At 38.1% G+C, this 22,823-nt stretch overlaps 1 protein-coding gene across 1 annotated transcript in view; it reads left to right on the top strand.

Moving 5' to 3' along the window:
• STPG2 (sperm tail PG-rich repeat containing 2) overlaps nt 1-21,846 on the top strand; it is a 597,092-nt gene extending 575,246 nt beyond the window's left edge. Inside the window, exons 13-14 of the mRNA XM_043972340.1 lie at nt 7,079-7,227; nt 21,626-21,846. Of these exons, the coding sequence (XP_043828275.1) occupies nt 7,079-7,227; nt 21,626 (150 nt within the window). The 3' untranslated portion in view covers nt 21,627-21,846. The remainder of the gene's footprint in view (nt 1-7,078; nt 7,228-21,625) is intronic.
• The last annotated feature ends 977 nt before the right edge of the window (nt 21,847-22,823 follow it).

Genomic DNA, 22,823 nt, shown 5'->3' with positions numbered 1-22,823 from the left:
AATATAAAAAACATATTAAGAATATCTTGCTTAAAGGAACCATTACTGGGAGCACAGGGGCCGGGGTGCCTGCTTTAGAATATAGAGTCATTGATTGGTTCATTGGAAGTTTGAGTTCAAATTAGAGGGATCAGGGTCACTTTTTTATGCTCTTCAGATCATTAAAACTGGTAAAGTCCACCAGCACATAAAAGTCTTTGAAAAGTTGCTCATGGTGAGCTCCTTGAGAGGAGGGACTCTTGTAGCCTTAACACATCACAGTACCTAGTGATTCATAAATACTTAGTGACTTAAATGCTTGTTGACTTGACTTTATTAGCCATTTTACATTTCACTCTGGCTCAGCCAAGTGCTGATACACGTTTACTGTTGAAAAGACCAAGCTGGTCAGTTCTCTTTCTTGTTTCTTCTTTCTCCAATGCACAGTGTTGCTCTGGGTTTATTATTGTACCAACTACCACCATTCAGCTCCAAGTAAAAATAGGACCTCCAAATACTCTGAGATGACAAGATCTTCAAGATACGTCCTTCTTGGGGATGTTTTTCACCAAATTTAGAAAGGGTCAATGTAGCTACAGGTCCTCTAGCACAAGCCCATTGTGTAAAGTCTAAGCTCTGCATGGGGAGCAATAGTGGGATCACCATGAGATCAAGGTCAAGAAGGACTATCCTTTGCCATTCTTTCCGGGAAACAAATCTCACCACCTGAAGAGTCCAGTGCCAGCTTGAAATGACTTCTTCTTCCTTTAACAGATATAATAGAGGCAGACCAATGGGTCGCTGACTCTCTCATGAAGTCCTTTCAGCAGCCAGTCACCATATGACCAGAGGAAGGTTCCTCCAAACTGTCTCCATGACCCACTGGAACTAGGTCCAGAATATCTCTCTGCACATGCTCCAGGGAATAGCCTTTATGATCAATCACATGGCAGATTCAAAGAGCTTGACAAAAAAATCTATTCAGCACTTGCCTGATATGATGTCTCCGCTATTGTCAATCCATTATAAATTCCAAGGGTTTTCTCAAAGCCAGGGTTAACTCAGTTTGATAATCTGAAGGAAAAGGGGACCCAAGCAATGAATAACTATTGAGTTATTCATTTTCCATTCTTTAGGCTTAATATTTCCTTTGAATGCTCTGAACTTTTAACAAATGTCACTAAAATGTTAACCATTTTTGTGTTTCATGGAATGGCTGTACCACTTTGGATGCCGCAAAGGCTATTTCAAATTCCATTAAAAACTTTCATTTTTAGTGTATTATTCCAATATAGTCTGAATGTAAAGCATGAAATAATCTCCAGTCTCTTCCTTTGAAAAGACAGAGGACAAAATAATTTCTTATTATAGAATAACGCTTTATAATTATTTGAAAAAGTTCTTGCTTTTTAATGGATCATGCTTATGTTAAGAGGCAGCCTACAACAGTGACTATAAAGCTGGCAGTAGAGTGTGGAGGATTTGGGTGCAAGTCCATCTGTTGACTCATATTAGATATGTGGCCCTGGACAGGTCATGTACTCTTGCCACAGGCTACTCTCTCAGACTCTAAATTATAGGAAAGTTGCTCATCTGTATCAATAGAGAGAACTCATGACCAGTCTCCCAAATGACTGATAGTATATGAACTCCCAGAAAACTACGATTCATTGATGCTGGACTTCTCATGGAATAGGACTCTTTCTAGAGGGAATTCCTGGTAGTATCAGACAAGTAAGCACTGCTTCATTCATCTACCCATGGCTGAGCCATGAACCTTAAGTTTATCTATCTATATCTATATCTATATCTATATCTATATCTATATCTATATCTATATCTATATCTATATCTATATCTATATCTATATCTATATCTATATCTATATCTATATCTATATCTATCTATCTATCTATCTATCTATATCTATCTATCTATCTATATCTATATCTATCTCTCTCTCTCTCTCTCTCTCTCTCTATATATATATATATATATATATATATATATATATATCTTTTATACTTCCCTTTGAGTCCCTCCGGACTCTTCTCCCCAATCTCCCATTCTTCCCCTGCTACCTATTCTAGGTGCCTCGGCCTTAAGATGACCCCACACCATCAGCTATTTAAATATTTTTATCTAGTTGCCCAACTAGTATCCTGCTGCCTTCCATGCACCCTTTAGCACTGCTGCCAATTGATCTGCATCACATACAGAGTAGATCATATCACTCCTGTGCTCAAAATCCCTTAGTGGCTACCCAGTGCCTTCTAGAGAATGTCCATACTCCTTAGTTTGGCATTCAAGGCCCTCCTTAGCCTACTGCTACTCTCCTGTTCCTTTGTGCACATTGTACACCACTACCATGTCCCTCTACTCAATGCTCCCATGAAAATGCCTACCCAAAGTAGGCAACTACTGTATCCTGCTTTGTTCTTCTCATCACTTTGCGCAGTCTATCCCATACCTAGAGTGTCTTCCCTCCTTTCACCTGGAGCAGTATCTTGGAGAGATACTTAGAGCTGAGAGTTTAAGTGGTTTGTCCATGATCATGTACCTCCTCTATGTCAGGGGAAGGATTTCGACCTGCCTTCCTGATGAGGAGGCAAACCAGCTGGTCATATTGCCATTTAGATGGGCATTCTATTCTATTCTGTTCTGTTCTGTTCTATTCTATTCTATTCTGTTCTATTCATGTGATATTTGTGAAGACAATAAATGTAATTCTAACCCAATATCCTCTTTCTCTCAGTAGAACAGAGTGGTCAAGTTTCTAGTTCAAACTTCTTGCTTCCATTCTTTGAAGGAAATAAAGTTTCCTTTGGAGAAAGTGCAGGAAAGGCCAGGAAAGAGACAAGATCTTTCTATTCTGCCTCTTTTTGAGCCATAAAATTACACCCCCCAGGCTACATGTAAAGTTTAGCCCCTTGATACATGATGATGGTGATATTGTATAGTCTGGTAGATATTTCTAAAATATTAATTTTGTCAAGGATTTTTTTTTGCATTGTAGTTGTAAGGATACATGATTTGAAGTAGGAGGGTCCAAGCTGGGATCCCAGTCTTGATGATTTTTGTTTTCTTGAGCAAATCACTTACCCTTTATAGGTCTTAGTTTCATCCTCTGTAAAATAAGATGGCTGGACTTGGTGGTCTTAAAGAGAAGATTCAATTCCTGTTATGTCATGATGCCTTTCTAGCTTTGGATCCTTTAATCCCATAATAAATTTAAACTTTTCTGACTAGTTATTAAGGCTTCTCCATAATCTGCCCATAGGTGATTAACCAGTGATCCACTAATACCTATAGATAGCATCATCTATGTTTGTTGAATGAATTTTTTATGGAATGAATCCATGTATGTCTCACTGTACCTTCATTCATACTCTCTGCTCTAATTTAGCTTATCTTCACAATGCCTTACACATGTTCTATACTGTTTAATAAATGGTTGTTGGATTGGATTTGAGTGGAAAAGAAAATACTTTTATCTGGTGGCCATATTTTCTTTTGATTTGGCATGGTTCTATTTCAAGAATGTTTCAGTTTGTTCAGCAAAGACAAAAGGTGAAACAAAAATGTCTTTTATCAGAAGGGTCATACAACTTGTAAAATGGGTTTCTTGCCCATCTTTTCAATAATTTTTAATTGAAGTTATTAAGTATCAAAATGTCATAACCCACAGGGGTGCCCCCTTCCACAAGGGACTCCAGCTTTGGGCTCAAGTGGACTTGTGTATGGCCTTGGAAGAGCCTGACACTGAAGTAGGGAAATCTAGCTTTTCTTAATCTCTTTGGCTCATGTCCCTGGAAAAATCTCTTAAATAAGGCTTAGATATGTTTTATTTCTAGGATCTCCTCTAAAAGTGCTCACTTCTTTTTCTTTCTTTCTTTTTTTTTTTTTTTTTGATGAGGCAATTGGGGTTAAATGACTTGCCCAGAGTCACAGAGCTAGTAAGTTTCATGTGTCTGAGGCCAGATTTTAACTCAGGTCCTCCTGACTCCAGGGCCGGTACTCTACTTACTGCACCACCTAGCTGCTCCTAAAAGTGCTCACTTCTAGAAAAGGTCTGCAACATACACAGTAAGTACCAGATATAGGACAAGTATTTCTTGTACTACAAAAAAAAAACAATGCTTAAAACACAAAAGACAAATGGTAATGCCTTTTAAAACACTTAAGACATGAAACATCAGGTAGGAGACAGAGTGGTTTGGATAGGCAAGGGGATAGAACTGGAATCATGAAGACCTGAGTTCTATCAGCCTTAAACACTTAGTAGTGTGACCCTAGGCAAGTCATTTAGCCTCTCTTAGTCTCAATTTCCTCATCTATAACACAGGGGCAATAATAACACCTGCCTTACAGAGCTCTTGGCTCTCTTTTCTTCTCAGTAATGTCATTCATTCCTGTAGCTGAAGCTACAACTCCTATAAAGATGAATCTGAAATCTTTATCTCCAATCCTGGCTTTTCTTCTGAGTTCCAGCCCCAATCTCTAGTTGACATTTACAAGATGTCTCCATTTTCTCCCACGTTAGTCAGGATAAAATGCAATTTCCTCTGCTTGAACATAAAAGCCCTTTGCATTCTAGCTCTAGTCTGTCTTTCCCACAATTTTTGGTCACATCCTACATCCCAATTGGCCCATTTGCTGTTCTTTACATGGGTATTCCCTCTCCCACATCCAGGCTTTTGAACAGGCTAGGCTCTTCACCCTTGTCCTTTATAATCATTAGCTTACTTCAAGTTTCAGCTCAGGTGCCATTTTACATAGGAATGCTTTCCTAAATCATTTGTCCACCCCCACCCCCTCTAATATATTGCACTGATTTATCTACTTAAGTATTGTCTTTCTCTAGTTGAATATAAGTTCTTTGAAGGTAGGTGCTTTTGTCTGTATGTTTCTGGCACCTAACAATATTGTCCCATATATAGGAGGTAGCTGATAACTATTTGTTGAATTAGATACCCTACTCCTACTTCAAATCCAACATGTCTAAAACCAAGGTTATTGTCTCCCCTACCCCAAATCTGTGCTTCTTTTTGAATTCTTTTAATTGTTGGCAATACCAATGACCCAAGTCACCCACAATTGAAAACTTATAGTTATCTTTCTCTGTCTTTCCTTTTAGCCAAAGTTCTGCCGCTACAACATATTTTTGTGTGCTTCTCCTTTCTCACTGTCACTGCCTAAGTTCAGGGTTTCATTGTCACTTGTCTAGAATATGACAATGTTTTCCATTGAAGTGTTCATTTCTCCTACCCCCTCAACATGAAGACCATCCTTCATACTGCCAACTGGTCATGATACCACCCTGGTCAAAAGGCTTTTATGATTTCATGTGGCCTCCTGAATAAGATTTAAAGTTCTTTGCCTAGATTTAAAACCCTCCTCAATTTGGTACCATCTTCCCTTTATATCCTTTTGCATATTGTTTTCTCCCTACTCCAGCCAAATGGGTCATGTGTTCTCACACATCCTAGCCTTTTATTATGCTATTCTCTATGCCCCAAATGAGGATATCCCTCTTCCTCTTTGCCTGCTGAATTATAATACATTATTTAAAGTTCCACAAAATATCTCACATACTCCTCGAAGCCTTTCCTATTCTGCCTAACTGGCAAGGACCTTGATCTTTGAATATTAATTACTATATTGATTTGTAATTCTCTAATATCCTTAGCTATATCTGAGAGTTAGCCTACTAGTACATTTAAATGTAACTATAACATACGGTTTACAGAAATAATGATTTAAATAATCAGAGAAATAGTTATTGCTATGATTGGGTTATCTCAATATTACCAAAAAGGACAATATCACCTAATTAATTTATAGATTTTGTGCAATACAAATTCAGTAACTAAGGGGATATTTTATTGAATTAGACAAAAGAACAACAATGACATTACTTTGTGGATTGAAAAGCCTAGAATGTAAAGAAAAAAAATAGAGAAAGTATGTGAATACACCATAGCTTTGCCAGTCTTCAACTATATTGTAAGACAAAGATCACCAAATTATTTAATCCTGTTTGAAAACAAAACAAAACAAAACACAAAAAATTAGTTGACTAAATTAGGCAAGCAAAATCTAGATAGAAGTAAAATGTTTGATTGAACCCAAGAACATAAATTAATTAGGGAAGAATTTTGTTTTATACAAGAACTGCTGGAGGTAGCTAGGCAGCTCTGTGGATAAAGCACTGGCCCTGAATTCAGGAGGACCTGAGTTCAAATCTGACCTCAGACACTTGAAACTTACTTGCTTTGTGACCCTGGGCAAGTCACTTAGCCCTCATTGCCCCACAGAAAACAAAAACAAACAACAAACAACAAAAACAAAACAAAGAAAAACTAAAACAAAAAAAACAAGAACTGCTGGGAATACTAGAAAATAGTTTGATAGAAAATAGATCGAGGAATGCATGTAAATTCTTCTTAACCTTTGACCAAACCTAACATGCCCCAAACCAATAGTTTTTCTAGATATATAAAGCCCAAGGATATTAAAACCAAAAACAAGTGTCCAATATAATCTAAAACCTTCATAGCAACACTCTGTGTGGCACCAAAAAATTATAAAACAAAGTGGGAGTCCATCAGTTGGGGAACAGCTAGAAAAGATATGGTATGTCAATGTAATAGGAGGTCATTATAAGAAATGAAACATGGTAAGTTCAGAGAAGTGTGGGAAGCTTTATATGAACAGATATAGCATCAAATGAACAGAACCAAGTTCTATACAATGACTACAGCAATGTCAAATAAAACCTCAATAAAAATAATTTGAATTTTGAGTAAAGGACAACCGAATGATGATCCAATAAAGCAGACAATGAAACATACCATCCTCTTTAGAAAAGTGAGGTAGGGGACTATTAGAGAGGAATATTATATACATTGCCAGATATACTTATTGTAAGAAAGGATTCAGTCTGGAGAATGGAGAATGACAAAAGGCATCAATAAAACCTCAATTGTTCTGCTATATTTTCCTGTTTATTATACACCACTTTTCTATAGACATCAATTTCCAAAATTTGAGCAACATATGTTTAACACAACCTTTTTAAAAATTTTCTTCTCGACAGCTAAGTCCAATCTTCAGAGACACTATGCTGAAAGGGACCTTTAACGCTACCCTAAAGAATCCTTTACTGTGCGAGGAGGAGAACATCTCTACGGATCACAAAGCCAAAATGCAGTTCCAGCTGGGAAGCAAACCTGCAATTTTAAAATGGTGAGTCTTGCTGACTCCCTGAGTAGCTACATTAACAGCCTCAGATCCATTTGTTTCATTTTCTATATTCCGTAAATTGCATGATTCATAATATCAGTCACTTGGAGACCGTCTTTAATAAAATGCATTTGGCAGACTTTCCTTTGGCTAGCCTTTCTTCCCCAATACAAAGACATCCATCCTCTTCCCGCAGCTTTGTTTTAGTCGGTTCCTGTGGAAACCCTTGACCTTGCCCCGTTCTAGTCTTTTTGAAATAATTGTACAAAACAAGTGAGATTGTTTTCTGAAAGGACGGTCATGAAGTCTGAAGGAAATAGCCTTGTTGCATGAGAAAGAGGAGCGAGCCAGAGCAGTAGGCTCCATGCTTTGCCAGAAATGTCTGAGTTGGTGGTTGAGGCCTGGGGTTTCATAAGGGCAGGAATGTGCTCCGGCCTGTGGTATCCCAGGGAGAAATTCCTCTTCCATTCTGTACTCACCTCATTAAATGCCTTTATGGTCTGGGCACTGAGTTTGCATCAATTAAAAGGAACCAGAGTTCTGAAGAGAAAATTATTTACCCTTTTTTTCTTTGGGCAATAAAATACAAAGATCAATAGCCCGTGCAAATGATTGACCTACTTAGTGGAACTAAAAAGGAATTGTCAAGAAGCACCTTCATATTCTTCTGTTGTGAAAGTCTTGGCTTCATTTCTTTTCTGTGAACCCTCATTCTGTGGACAACATTGTCTATGGAAGAATTTCTTTGTGTTAATTTTGCTTTGACCACTGTTTTTTCTAGTTTATGTCCATAAGTGGGACAGAAGCTCCCAACTAACGTTGCCAAAAAACCTTCATCATCTTTTAATTGTCATAGTATTTGTCAGCATATACTTGTGGTTTTCAAATGAAATACATTTTCTCTTGCTAACTAATCACTTTCTTCAGCCACAAACCCCCAGACTTCTAATAGAAACAGATGTTCCTATTTGCAGTCCACTGAAGCAAGAATAAACAAGATTTCTCTTTCCCTTGACTCTTCTTCTACACCCAAAGTTTCTGAATAAATCAATCCCCAGTGGCTTTGATTGTGGAAGGACCAGGGAACGGAGTGGTTTACTCAGTGGAAAGAAATTGTATAACATGGAAATGGAGGCTAGTACCAAATGTGTCCTTTGTGTTCTGGGGCTAGTGCCACAGAGGGTGGAGAGTCAGGTCTGGAGTCAGGAAGACCTGAGATCAGATAAGGATTCAGACACATATTGGCTATGTTACCCTGGGTAAGTCACTTAACTATAAAGTAAGGATAGTAATAGCCCCTGCTTCCCAGGATTGTTGTGAAGATCAAATGAGATGATCTTTATAAAGTACTTAGCACAGCACCTGGCATAGAACAGGCACTTGATAAATATTTCCTCCCTCCCTCCCTTCCTTCCTTCCTGGTTATGAAGGGCTATTTTTTTCCATTCTCTCTTCATATCCTCAATACCTTGCACATACTAGGAATTTAATAAAAGTTTATTGTTGAATTTTGAATTGAACACAACAATCTCAATTGAAGTTGCTTTATATGAAAGAACAAAGATAAAGTAATCAGAAAACTTTTGAATGTAATTCAAAAATATATGTAAAATATAATAAAAATATGTAAAAATATGTAAAATATGTATAAAATACGTACACACACATATATATAGTTAATAGTAGATCTAATGTTCTAGAGTAATTTTTAAAACTTTTATTAAAATAGAATAAAATTTTAAAGCCTTAAATTATTCCTTCATCATAATCCCATAGGAAAATCAAACCTTTATTTTTAATATGTGTATTTAAATATAAAAATGAAGTCACTTAGTGTCTTCTCAGCACATCCCAGAATGTTCTACCGTGGGGGAAAGTCACTCATGAATTCAGAGGGTCCTAGTGTGTAAAGGGCTATGGTGAGAGCAGTTAACAGGCTTCCTTCAGACCTGAGTCTACCTTTCTCTTCCTCTTATGTTTTTCTCCTCCTGCCTTGTCTCTGTATTTGTTTCTGTATCTCCTCTTTAGCTCTATCTCTCCCATCATCTTTTTCTCTTTTTCTCTATCACTGCCTCTTTCTTTTCTTTTTCTTTTTCTCCCATTTCTTTTTTCCCTGACTCCATATCTCCTTTCCACCTATATCCCTAAAAGGAAATGAAATATTAAATTTTTAAAAAATTTATTTCTTTTTTTTAGAAGTTGCTTTTTACTTGTATGTGGGTGGAATAAAACATTTTTCCCCTACTGGTTTAGCCTGAAAGCAGCCCCTGCTTGATCCATTTTTAGAAGATGTTGCCTAACAACTTTAGGTACTCTGGAAACTGGCCATTCTTTAAAGAAGATGAAATTTGCCTTCTAATGTGAGGCAGAAGAAGTGAACAAAGAGACCCAGAAGCAGAATAGGACCTGGCAAGTGGGACTCTTTGGAGACCCAAAGTGGAGGATGCCCCATTAACCCTGGAGTGCTAGGGAACTAAGTAACTGCCTACAGACACTGGAGAGAGGGCTGGGACCACATCCATTCCAGGCCCAATTCACTACTGTTCACTCAGGCCCCTGAATGTCTTTGATCCTCTGAGTACACTCCCCCTCCCCCCAGCAATACACTGCTGGAGAGGAGCTGGGTACCTGCATAAGGAGGAACAGCACAGCACAGCCTGGCCCCTGCAGGGCCTCTGCATGGGGGCCCCAACACTCCCATCCCATAGGAGACCCAGACCAGAGGATCCAGGGACTGTGCTCATCATCTGACTGTATGTTATGGGACAATAACATGTGCTACTGCCACAAGGTCGTAGCAGCTCGCCTTGGGGAGTGCTGAGGACCCACACCCCCAGCAACAGAGCCTCTCAGAGAGTTCCCTTCAGAAACTTCGGGGCCAACCCCACATTGCCTGCAATGATTCAGCCCTTTCTGCCCCTCACTTCCTACCATTCAGGGTAGAGTTGTACCCTCCTAAGCATGGGTTGGTTTGATGGGCAAGCTCTTACCTCTGCTGCCTTTTCACCCCTCTGTTACCTCTCCCTACATCTCTTCCATCATCAGCTCCAAAAGGGAGCCGTTCCTAGAGCAGCTTCTTTCCTTGTTGCATGTCCTTCTTTCTTGAAGAGGACCCATGACATCAGGAGAGTGATATCCTGACCTGTAAGTGAATTGGATTTAAGTGAGGCAGAGATGAGCAAAGTCATTAGCCCCACTCTCTCCTCCAGGGTCACCTGAGTCTTACATAGGTCAGAAAGCCCGGAGATAACCCTAAAAGCAGGGGGAGACCCTGGCCTTTTTAAACTAAGGTCTTTCCCGGGTCTCTGTCTGAGGCAATATGTATTCAGTGATTTAAAGCTAGGTAAGAAATGAGGCAAAAGATGGTTTACTCAAAAAAAAAAAACCCACAAAAAAACCCTCAAACTGGGAAAGGAATAGCCTCAGGGGTTTTGACCAGAACCAAAAAATTGCCATTTACCCTTATTCTGAGCCATCAAAACCTAAACAATGACCAAGTGAGGGTTGGGCTGGGATCTTTTATTGGCTTATCAATGAGTGATTTGGATTTAAGACATGGTCAAGTGGCTCCATTTGAATTTCATTGGACCTTATCAAAGCCTGGTTTTCCAGAGCTCTATTTCAAGAAATCATAAATAAAATGGAAAATCATACCCTTACATGTGGGTGCTCTACCCAAAGGAATATAAGTTTTGATCATTGAAGCCCAGAGGAGTACCTACAAGTAGAGAGGGATGATGTTGGGGGAAGGAAAAGGCAGGTGAATAGAAATGATTCTATGCTTGCTGTCCTCGACTGTCCTAACCTGCACCTATTTTGTAAGAATAGTTAGAATAAGAAACTCCCTTTTAAATCCCTTCTCCCTGTCCCTGCCAAACTCCAAAAAACAAACAAAAAAATTGTACTTGTGCATTTATTTCCTCTCCTTATGTTTGCTTCTCAACCTTTTGTAAATGGTTTTAAGCCTCACCATTCAACCTAAGGGCCTCTCTCAAAGGTTACCAAATTATAATTGAGAAACTCAATACTCTTTTCTCAATGTGGATTCTTCTAAGCCTTTCTTGTTATTTTTGACTTTGCCGATAGCAGTCATAGGCTATGAACTTGATATTCACTTTTCTCTTGCTGTTCTAAATTGTTTACCAGGATGGCTGGAGCAAGTCATCTCTTCGGCAATAGCGTATGCGAGCCACTGTTTCCATAGCTCCTCCAGGAATAACTATTCCCATTTTTTACCATCTTGGACAATTTGTTGCATATGAAGTGTTTTAATTTACTTGATTGTTAGTGATTTGGAACATTTTCCCATATGTTGCCTAATAATTTGTATTTCTTCTTTTGAAAATTGTTTTACATCCAGAGCATACTAGGCACCTTCTATTGGTTGGAGGTTGACTGAAACTCTGGGGGAAGGGATAGTTCATCTTTCATGTTGTTTGGTAGTTTCCAATCTAATCTCACTAAGCAAATATTAAGTACCTTCTATATGTAGTGTGCTAAGAAAAGAAGAAAACAAGTGCCTACTTTGTTTCAGGTGGTGTGCATTACAATGTCCCATTCCATCTTCACAGCATCCCTAGGTGTTAGTTTCTTCAATTATAAAATGGGGAAAATAATAGAATCTAAGTCAAACAGAGGTTAAAGGTATAGTGACTTGCCTGGGGCACACAGCTGGAAAGTGCCTAAGGCTGATTTGAACTCCAGTCTTTCTGATTCTCTGCCCATTGTGAAACCTGGCTTCCTCTTTTGTGTCCTGTGGGAATGCAAAAGTATAATAAAAAACAATCCCTACTGCAGAGAACCAATATATAAGCAGATGATTATATGAACACTGATAGATAGATATAGAAATATATATGATATATATGTGTGATGTTTAAAATCTAAATGTGTGGTTGCCTTAAATTAGAAGCTTTAGCACCAGTCTTTGGGCATTAAGCATTTATTAAAGCATACTAGGTATTAGTAAAAAGGAAAACATGTGGAGTTCAGAAAGTTAAGAAAAGGCCTATCTAGCCTAGAGTTCCAGCCTGGTCGGGTTCTTTCTCAAGTCTTCCACCACAAGCCTACTTCAATTACGAACTGCCCCTCAAACTGAGTGTGGAAGCTTTTTATAGGTCCGGAGCAGAGGCGGTCCTTACACACTGCTTCAAGTTGATTGGTTGAGAGTGGTCTCCTGTTGATGTCGCAGTCCCCAGCTTCTGAGAACACACTCTACTCAGGGTTGGCCACGTGTGGTCTCAAGTTAATCAACCTTAACTAGGTTCTCAGTCTCTCAGCCTCACCCAATTCAATCAATTCCAAATCAGTCTTCAGGTGGGGGCTCCTGGGCGCCTGCCAAGTCCCATTATTTTACCATATATGTATATATACACATTATAAACATCATAATTTGAGAAGAAAGAGGGTACTATCAACTACAGGGATAAGGAAAAAACCTTCGAAAACATGGCAGTGGGAGGTGGAATGAATGCTGAGTCTGGGAAATATCAAGAAAGTGAGTTTCTCAGGAATGTAGAGTGTTAAATGAGTTCATGTGAAATAAGCCTATATAGCTAGGCTAGAGCCAAATTGAGGAACCACAGAAATAAACAAAACCGCTCTTTCCCATGACAATCCTTCACCTCTTTAGAGACAACAGTTATTCTCTACCCTCACTCCCAACTACCAATTTCAAGTTAACATTTCCCTTTTCTTCAACCAATCCACATAAGGCATTACCTTGCCACCATTCACCATCCTGCTTATCCTCTGGATGCCAGTCAGCCCATCAAAGTCCTTCCCTATTTAATACAATACTCCAGTTGTGTTCTGATTAGAGCAGAGGACAACAAGACTCTTCCTTCCACTGCCATTTTACACTGCTGATTCATATGCTTGTTTGCATTCCATTAAAACACCAGATTTTTTTCAAATAAACTGTTGACCCATGTTTCTGCAACACTGCTCTTGGGCAATTCATTTTTTGAATCCTAGTATAAGACTTTACATTTATCCCTATTAAATTTAATCTTATTAGATTCAGCCCATTGTTTTGACTTTTCAAGATCTCATTGACTCCTGGGTGGAATCCAACATTATTTATCTCCCTTAGCCACTGAAACTGACTCATAATTTCCACAACTCCAGCCGCTCACCACTCTACTAAATGTATTTAGTCTTTGGTTTGTATATTTTGTGCTTTATTAGTAGAAGAAGCACCCACAGTGATGAGATCATGGATTAGGCTAAAGCATCGAAGTTTTTTATATATTCACTTAATTTGGATGCATTTGTTCACATATCTTTAAGAGGTGACCTCATGTAGTGGGGAGAAGTTCTTGGCCCAGGACTGACACTTACCAGCTTTGTGACCATCAGCAAGTCTTCTTACACTCTGGGAGTTTAAAAGTGTCCTTGTCTATAAAATGGGTGTGATAATGTTACACTACATTCATCCTTGGGCTCTTGTGAGAAAGGCCGTTTGTGGAGAGCTGACTCCCAAGGGGTCTTTCTTCAGGCCTGAGCCTCTAGACTCTCTGGTGGCCTCCTCTCAAGTGGAGTCTCATTCTGTCTCAGATCTCAGCCTCCAGGTCCTAGGAGCAGTAAGTATTCAGATGTTGCTTCAGCAGGGATTCTTATCAGAGATCCCATGCATACCAGAGGTATCAAAGGGAACTTTGTTTTCGGCAACTCAGAGATTAGGAGCTAATTTCCTGTGCCTTATGCAGCCATTCCCTCTTCTCCCACATCACTACCAAGAGGGTCTATCCAGATGTTGTATATACACATAACACAGCCTTTGTTCCTTTTTGGATACCACTCCTGAGCCTCTGAGCCTCTGGGATTCAGAAACAGTCAGGGCCTGTATCTACTCCCATACTTCATCATCCTGTGATCTTAGAATATGGATGATCTTTATTTACTGGTCCTCCCTAGTATTAAAGTTGGCAAATTCCCAATTCCAGCTGCTTTTATCCCTGTGATTCAGAGACAATGACTAAGACATAGATCCTCTTCCCTTCTCAGTAACTCATCCCTATCCTTCTCAGCCAGATCCCATTATGCTCTCTGGCATGCCTACACTTTTGTTAACCAACTGGCCTTTTTCAAGAATCTCTTTACCCTCTTCCCTTCCACTTGAGCCAATAGAAACTTGACTCTAACCAGAAAACAGCAAATCTCTGACCACTGCTTCAAAGGTATTCCTTCTCAGATGCCAAATGCACATTAGACCAGAAGATGTACCTCACTCTTGTTCTCAGACTGTCCCTTTGCCCCTGTCACTTAGCAAATTCTGTGAGGTTCACTCCACTAATATTTAGCAGACTCTCCAAGTGACAGCCTAATCTCTAGGATCTTTTCCTCCTTTCTCTTAAGAAGTTCAGAATCTAGACCAAAATGATCTTTTTTTTCTTTATTTTTTCTTCTGGCTCCACTGCTGAATTGAAACTACATCCACACTGACTAAAGATTTCTTACCCACTATTTTTTCATTGTGAAGTTTGTTTGTTTTTTTTTATCAGAGATGCAATAAACACAAATGTTTCACTATCCAAAGAACAGAAAGGAGTATTATACATGGAATTGTAAACTTGTTAATATAATTTTAAAGTGTATTCAACTTAATATGGTAATAACAAAAAACTATTCTGCTTGTCTTTGTCTCCTGTGATCATCCTCTGCTCTTTTCTGTGTATTTTTAAATATTTCATTGATACGATTTTCTCTTGGTATCCCTGTCACTACCCATCCATTTCTGTCTTCCATAAGTCCTCCCTTCTAACATATAGTTATAGCCAAGAAAAACAAACACATAAATTCATTGACTTTATACTCATTTGGTTTGACACTGTGCAGCTTTATCACTATCGACCATTCCCTATTGATGGACATAAGCACCGGAACACTTATTTCTTTTGATTCTCTCATTCCTTTCTGATTATTCCATTGAATCACCAAATGTAGGCATCCTTTAATGCCCTGTCCTAGGTCCTCTTTTCTATCTACCCACCAGGCCCTCTCTTAGTGATCAACTTTCCTGAGTTCAATTATCTTTTCTAATGCATATAACACTTGTATCTATATCACTCATTCTCTCTTTCTCTCCCTCTTCCTCTCTTCACACACACACACACACACACACACACACACACACACCCATTGCCTGAACCCTCATCCTTCTGGATAGTTTTTCCTGGGTATCTTAAAGGTACCTAAATCTCAACATATATAAAAGAGAAATCATTATATACCACCCCCTCAAATAAATCCCTCCTCTCTACTTCTCTATTTTTGGTAAGGGCTCTATCATGTTGTGGTTTTTAAATTTTATTTATTTATTTATTTATGTATTTGTGTATTTATTTATTTATTTCTTTTTGCGCGAGGCAGCGAGGGTTAAGTGACTTGCCCAGCATCACACAGCTAGTAAGTGTCAAGTGTCTGAGGCCAGATTTGAATTCAGGGGCCTGTACTTTATCCACTGTACCATCTAGCTGCCCCCAGGGCAATATCATCTTAAGCTAGTTTGGTAACTTTGATATCAGTCTTGACTTTTTTATATTCCTGAACTCCCATACCCCATCAGTTGCCATGTCTTGCCAATTCCCAACTCCACAACTTCCCTTGCATGCCCCATCTCTGCTTACCTCATATAGTCTCTGCCCTAGTACAGATCCTCATCACCACTTTGTGTTGACTATTGAAATAACCTCCTAACTGTGTTTTTGACTTCACTTGGCTCCCTGACATAGCCCAAACTCCACAATAAGCCAAATTGATATTTCCAAAACACGGACTTGGCCATATTACTCCATGACCTAAAAACCTCAGTGACTGATATTTTCTATAGAATAAAATGGAAAATCCCGACAGGTATTTCAATCACTTGACAAGATGGCTTCCATCTCTGTTTCTGTGCTTTAAGAAATCATTCCTCTTTCTATACTCTCTGTTTCAGTCAGTCTGATCTGCTGGCTTTTCCTCATACATGCTATTCTATCTTGAACCTCTACCTTTCCACAGGTAGTCAACCTCCTCCAATGCTAAGAATGTACTTGCTCCTCACCCTAGCTCAGTAGAAGCCTCAGCTTCCTTCAAGAGCTATTCCAAGTATCATCTTCTCCTCAAGACCTTTTCTAATGCCCCCATTTGTTCATGCTTTCTCTCCCTCTGTAAATGCTTAGTTGATACCCTCACAGTGGATTTGTATTTGCCTAGAAGTAGTATATCCCCCCAGTAAGGAGACCCATAGTAAGCACTTCACAAATACCTGACTGAAGGAATTGTTCCATCTGGTCTTTGTATTTCATGTGCAGAGGCACAGCTCATTGGAGTTGCATTGAAGACAAATGGCCTCTCTCATTGTTAATATAACCATGCTTTGGTTGCTCTGATTTTAAACCTCAAGAGGTCAGAGATATCTTCCATCCAACTCATTTGGCACAGTATCCTAGGCACATGAACACTTGAAAACTGCTTCTGGCTTTTGAGACACAGCCTCACTCTTCCCTACCCATACTTTTGACTAGACCTTTAGGAGTCACTGGCCCAGTGTTACCATCCCAGAAAGAGTAAATAGGTGACCAGACTAAAGGATTTCCATAGGACCTTCTTTCCCCTACTCTCTCTCTCTCTCTCACACACACACACACACACACACACACACACACACACACACACACATACATCAGGAGGTATGATGCTGGGCATATATTATGTTGAACTGTATGAATTATAAGCAGATGTTTTAAAAATATATAACGAATCTTTGGAAAGGAAAACAGTTTTTGACCAAACAAGAGATAGAGTATATTATAAAATGCAAAATGGATGATTTTGATTATATTAAATTAAAAAATTTTTGTACAAACAGAAGCAATGCATCCAAAATTGGAAGGGAGGCAGAAAGCTGGGAAACAATTTTTGAGGCCAGTGCTTCTGATAAAGGCCTCATCTCTAAAATATATAGGGAATTAAATCAAATTTATAAGAATCCAAGTCATTCCCCAATTGAGAAATGGTCAAGGGATATGAACAGGCAGTTTTCTGATGAAGAAACCAAAGCTATCTATTCCCATATGAAAAAATGCTCTAAATCTCTAATGATTAGAGAGATGCAAATTAAAACAACTCTGAGGTACCACCTGACACCTATCAGATTGGCTAAAATGACAAAAAAGGAAGATAATAATGTTGGAGAGGCTGTGGGAAAATTGGAACACTAATGCATTGTTGGTGGAGCTGTGAGCTGATCCAACCATTCTGGAGAGCAATTTGGAATTATGCCCAAAGGGCGATAAAGCTGTGCATACCCTTTGACCCAGCAATCCCACTTTTAGGTCTTTTGCCCAAAGAAATCATGGAAGGGGGAAAAGGACCCACATGTACAAAAATATTTATAGCTGCTCTTTACGTGGTAGCAAGGAATTGGAAGATGAGGGGGTGCCCAGCAATTGGGGAATGGCTGGACAAGTTGTGGTATATGAATACAATGGAATACTATTGTGCTGTAAGAAATGATGAGCAAGAAGAGTTCAGAGAAACCTGGAGGGTCTTACGTGAGCTGATGATGAGTGAGATGAGCAGAACCAGAAGAACATTGTACACAGTATCATCAACATTGAGTGTTGACCTACTGTGATGGACTATATTCTTCTCACCAATGCAATGGTACAGAAGAGTTCCAGGGAACTCATGATAGAAGAGGATCTCCAAATCCAAGAAAAAAAAAAGAAAGAAAGAACTGTGGAGTATAGATGCTGATTGAACCATATTGTTTCTTTTGTTTTGGGTGCTGTTGGTTTTTTTTTTTTTCTTTCTATTTTGAGGTTTTGCATCACTGCTCTGATTCTTTCTCTTGTAACAGGATTAATGCAGAAATAGGATTAATGTTATTATGTGTATATATATGTGTGTGTATATATATATATCTATATGTATATGTATAGAGATATATAGATATAACCTATATCAGATTACCTGCTGTCTAGGGGAGGGGGGAGGGAGGGGTGGGAGGGAGAAAAATCTGAAATTGTAAAGCATGTATAAACAAAAGTTGAGAACTATCTTTACATGTAATGGAAAAAATAAAATACCTCATACATTAAAAAAAAAAGATTGGTTGCAGACGTAAAAAAAATATATATATATAACGAAATTTGATGAAGGAAAAAATATATAACCTTGAATGTTATTACTGATGATATCCAAGATCTATAAGGAATTGACACAAATCTACAAGGTGTGATTAAGATCTATTCCCCAACAGATAAGCAAAGAGTGTGAACAATTTTCAAAGAAGAAATGCAAACTATCAAAAATTAAATTCAATGGAAACAAATGTCTAAAATCACCAATAATCAGAGTAATATGAATGGAAATACCTCTTACCCACAAGATTACCAAAAAGTGGTAAAATTTTGTGTCTTGGCCTATGGAGAGGCCATCCAGTGCTAGTAGAGCTATGCTTTAGTATACATTTTCTGCAAAATAATTTGGAATAATGAAAGAAAATATTTAAAATTATTCATGAATTTTGACCCAGAGCTTCCCCTGCTGGGTTTGTAACCCAAGGAGATATAATTAACAAGAAAAGGAAATTTGATTCAATAACCAATATTTATATAGAAAACATCAATGCACAGTGATACTAATGATAAAATAAAAAATAAACATACCTAATGTATGGGAAATGGCTGCATATTTCAATTCATTAATTGAATTCAATATTATTATACCACAAGAAATGACAAATAAGAATTCAAGGAAATATGAGATTTGCATGCAGTCATATAAAGAGAAGAATCAAAAGAACAATATATACAGTTAAAGCAATATAAATGAAGATAGCACTGAAGATCAACACAGTTGAGGTTAAATACAAGGGTTTATATTGGCATCAAGCCAGCTAGCATACATCTTTCCTTTCTGTTCACAATAAGTAAACTTAAAGTGGAAAATGATGTATAAATTAAAAAATATATATACTTACATGTAAACAATTTTTAACATTCTTTTTTAAAAAATTTGAGTTTGGAATTCTTTCCATCCTCCTCCCACACACACACACATTAAGAAGGTAAGCAATTCGATATAAAACATATTAACATATTAGTCATATTGTGAAAGAAAACACAGACAAAAAAGAATAATATAGTTAAAAATTATGCTTCAACCTCCATTCAAACTCTTTTCTTTTTCTGGTACTGGATAGCATTTTTTTTAAACCATAAGTCCTTCGGAATTATCTTGGATCATTGTATTGTTCAGAATAGCTAAGTCATTCACAGTTGATGATTGTACAATCTTGCTGTTACTATGTACAATGTTCTCCTGGTTCTACTCACTTTACTTTGTATCAGTTCAGTTAAGTCTTTCTAGGTTGTTCTGACACCATTCTGCTCACTATTTCATATAGCACAATAGTATTCTGTCACAATCATGTATGACATTTTGTTCAGCCATTCCCTAATCAATGGGCATCCCTTTGGTTTCCAATTCTTTGGCACTACAAAAATGGCTGCTATAAATATTTTTGTACATATAGGTCCTTTTCCTTATGTTTTTTTTGTTTGTCTCTTTGGGATACAGACAAAATAGTGGTGCTTTAATGTTCCAATTTTTCCACATCACATGTAACACTTGTCATTTTCCTTTTCAGTCATATTATCCAATCTGATAGGTGTGAAGTGGTACCTCAGAATTACTTTAATTTGCATTTCTCTAGTCAATAGTGATTTATAGCATTTTCTCCTATATGGCTATAGATAGCTTTTGTTTCTTCTTTTGAAAACTGTCTATTTATATCCTGTGGGCATTTTTCAATTGAGGATTGATTTGTATCCTTAAAATTTTGGATCAGATCTCTATATATTTGAGAAATGAGGTCTTTATGAAAGAAACTTATGTTAAACTTTTTTCACAGTTATCCTTACTATATATTTCCAATTCAGTTACCCTGCCAAGGCCTGCTACGTACTTCCCAGGATGCAGCCTGTGCTGCTGGACTGCACTCCACTCTCGCCCCAGTGAGACAGAACTTTACTAATGACCTTTTTAAAAAGTATTTTCTTATTTTCCAGTTACATATAAGAATAGTCTTCAACATTTGTTTTCATAGGATTTTTAGCTCCAAATTTTTCTCCCATCCTCCCTTCCCTACCTCCTCCCCGAGACAGAAAGAAATCTGATATAGGTTGTATATGTACAATCACACTAAGCATATTTCTACATTAGCCTAATGATCTTCTAAGTTGTCTTAGGCTGAAAGTTGTTTCATCTTCCTATCCTTTTGTTTGTTCTGCCACTCCAAAATTTGTTTTGAGGAATTATTTTAACGTTGTTTGGAGGGGAACTTGGGAGTGCTTAAGTGAGTCACTGTCTTTTTCTCTGCCTTCTTGGCCCCCCCTCAATAATGTATACTATAAATCAAAATTACTATTATTTTGCTTAATTGTTATGGGAAAATGTTGTGGGCAGGTATGTGTGTGTTTGGGATGAGGGGAATTGAGAATATCCAAAGTGTCAAAATAATAAAAAGAAAGTAAGAAGACTTTAGGAAAACCTTAGTTACAAAGCATTCTTTAGTGAAGGTCGGATCATTCAGATAGGAAATAAATCCTATGAACACAATAAATGTGGGGAATCTATCTTCTGGACTATAAGACACTGGAGAATTTACTCTGCAATAGAAAACCGATGGTACATATGGGAAATTCAACATATTGTTTATTTCAAATCCACACTGAATGGAAATGTTATTGATGAACACAAGACCTCTGACTTAATTCAGTAGGGCCATCCTGGAAAGACAACCTAACTCTCTGCCATGATGAGACCGTGGGCAAGTAACTTCGCACTTTTGTCCCTCTAGTAGGACTACCATACTACCTAACTCTTAGGCTTTTGGGGCACAGAATGTGTGATCATATATGTAAAGTAATTTCTAGTCATAAAACAGTCTGTGTAAATGTAAATAAACCATGAGTTAATTCAGTTTTCATTGCACTTTCGGGACTGCACAAGAGGAATGCCATGAATGATGATGGAAAGCCCTCAATAAGTACCTGTAACTCTAGGTGGGAAGAAGAGTTGACCATAAAAAGTCTAAAGCTACCTCTAGCAGGACTGTGTGTGTGGGGGGGGTACAGCTAGGTAAAAGCAATAGTAAAAGTGAATAAAGCACTGGCCCTGGATTCAGGAGGACCTGAGTTCAAATGCGGCCTCATACACACATACTAGCTGTGTGACCCTGGGCAAGTCATTGCCCTGCAAAAGAAAAAAAAATTCATAGTATTTGGAGGTTTTTGTAAAAAAATAGAAAATAAATTTAAATATAAGGCAGGAAGAAGTTTCTGCTGGTATTCTGGAATACAGTTGACACCATACTCACTTGGTTTTCTTTTCTTTTTTTCCACAGACATGTTCCAAGCTTGTCCTATCTATTACTAGAAGCAAACTGAAAGTTCTTTTTAGAAAGTCTTTTAATTTTGATGACGTTCTCCATCAGCTGTTCAAAGAAACATAATTGCTCTTCTAACCTTGAGATGGAAACTCTGTTCTTTCAAGAGATCTAATTCTTTCCTCTCTCTGAATTTTTCCTATTACAGAAGTAACACAGATATCTATTTCCGTCTGTCTTAACATATATCATTGATGCTGCCTTCTCAAATTTAACACTGAATAAAAATATTGGATGGAAAGGCTTTTCCCATAGTGTTTCATCTTATAACCACAGAATACAATTAACTCTCATATGCCAGGAGCTAAGTAAACTCAGTAATTGATACCTTGTGTCTATGTTGGCACTGGCACTTTGACTCATTCTTTTCTTTGTGTTTCTCAGAAATATAAAAAGTGGACAATAGAAGTAAAAATAAACATATATAAGCATACTTATAAAAAAAGATTTCAGTACAAATGTGACTTGGGAAAGGTGGTGATTTTTTTTTTTGAGGGGTGAGGCAATTGGGGTTAAATGACTTGCCCAGGGTCACGCAACTAGTGTCAAGTGCCTGAGGCCAGATTTGAACTCAGGTCCTTCTGACTCCACTGCTGATACTCTATCCACTGTGTCACCTAGCTGCCCCAAGATGGTGATTTTTAAATGGCTAACATTCGCCCCCCCCCCCCTGCCCCGCCATGTGGCCTCCAATATGGTGATGTCTAGATAAATTAGAGACTTTGGGCTGCTTTTTCTGGGTGGGGGTGAGGGGTCTGTACTGTTTCAAGGGTCATGAGTTTTAGTAAAAAACAACAAAGGACAGATTAGGCATAGAGAGGATCTTAAAGTGAGATTGTCTGTTAAAAAGTAGGCTGAATAAAGAGAATAGATAAAATTACTTTAGGGTCATGGATTCAGAGCTGGAAGAGACTATGGAATACTCTTCATTTTACAGATTAGGAAACTGACGTCTGGAAAGGTTAGGTGCCTTCCTCCAGATCACACAAGTAGTAAGCATCAGACTCAGTATCAGAACTTACCTCCTCTTACTCCAAAGCTGGTGCTCTTCCCATTGTACCAGGCTGGCATGAAGACAGATTTTTTTTCAGATGACCCAGAATTCTGCAGTATGGCACAGATAACAAATAGGCCCCAGTTAGCCAAGAGGCCACAT

The sequence above is a fragment of the Dromiciops gliroides genome, chromosome 6 (assembly GCF_019393635.1).
Source record: "Dromiciops gliroides isolate mDroGli1 chromosome 6, mDroGli1.pri, whole genome shotgun sequence".
NCBI lineage: Eukaryota > Metazoa > Chordata > Mammalia > Microbiotheria > Microbiotheriidae > Dromiciops > Dromiciops gliroides.
Note: the sequence above shows the minus strand (reverse complement) of the source record. Positions and strands in the feature narration are given on the sequence as shown.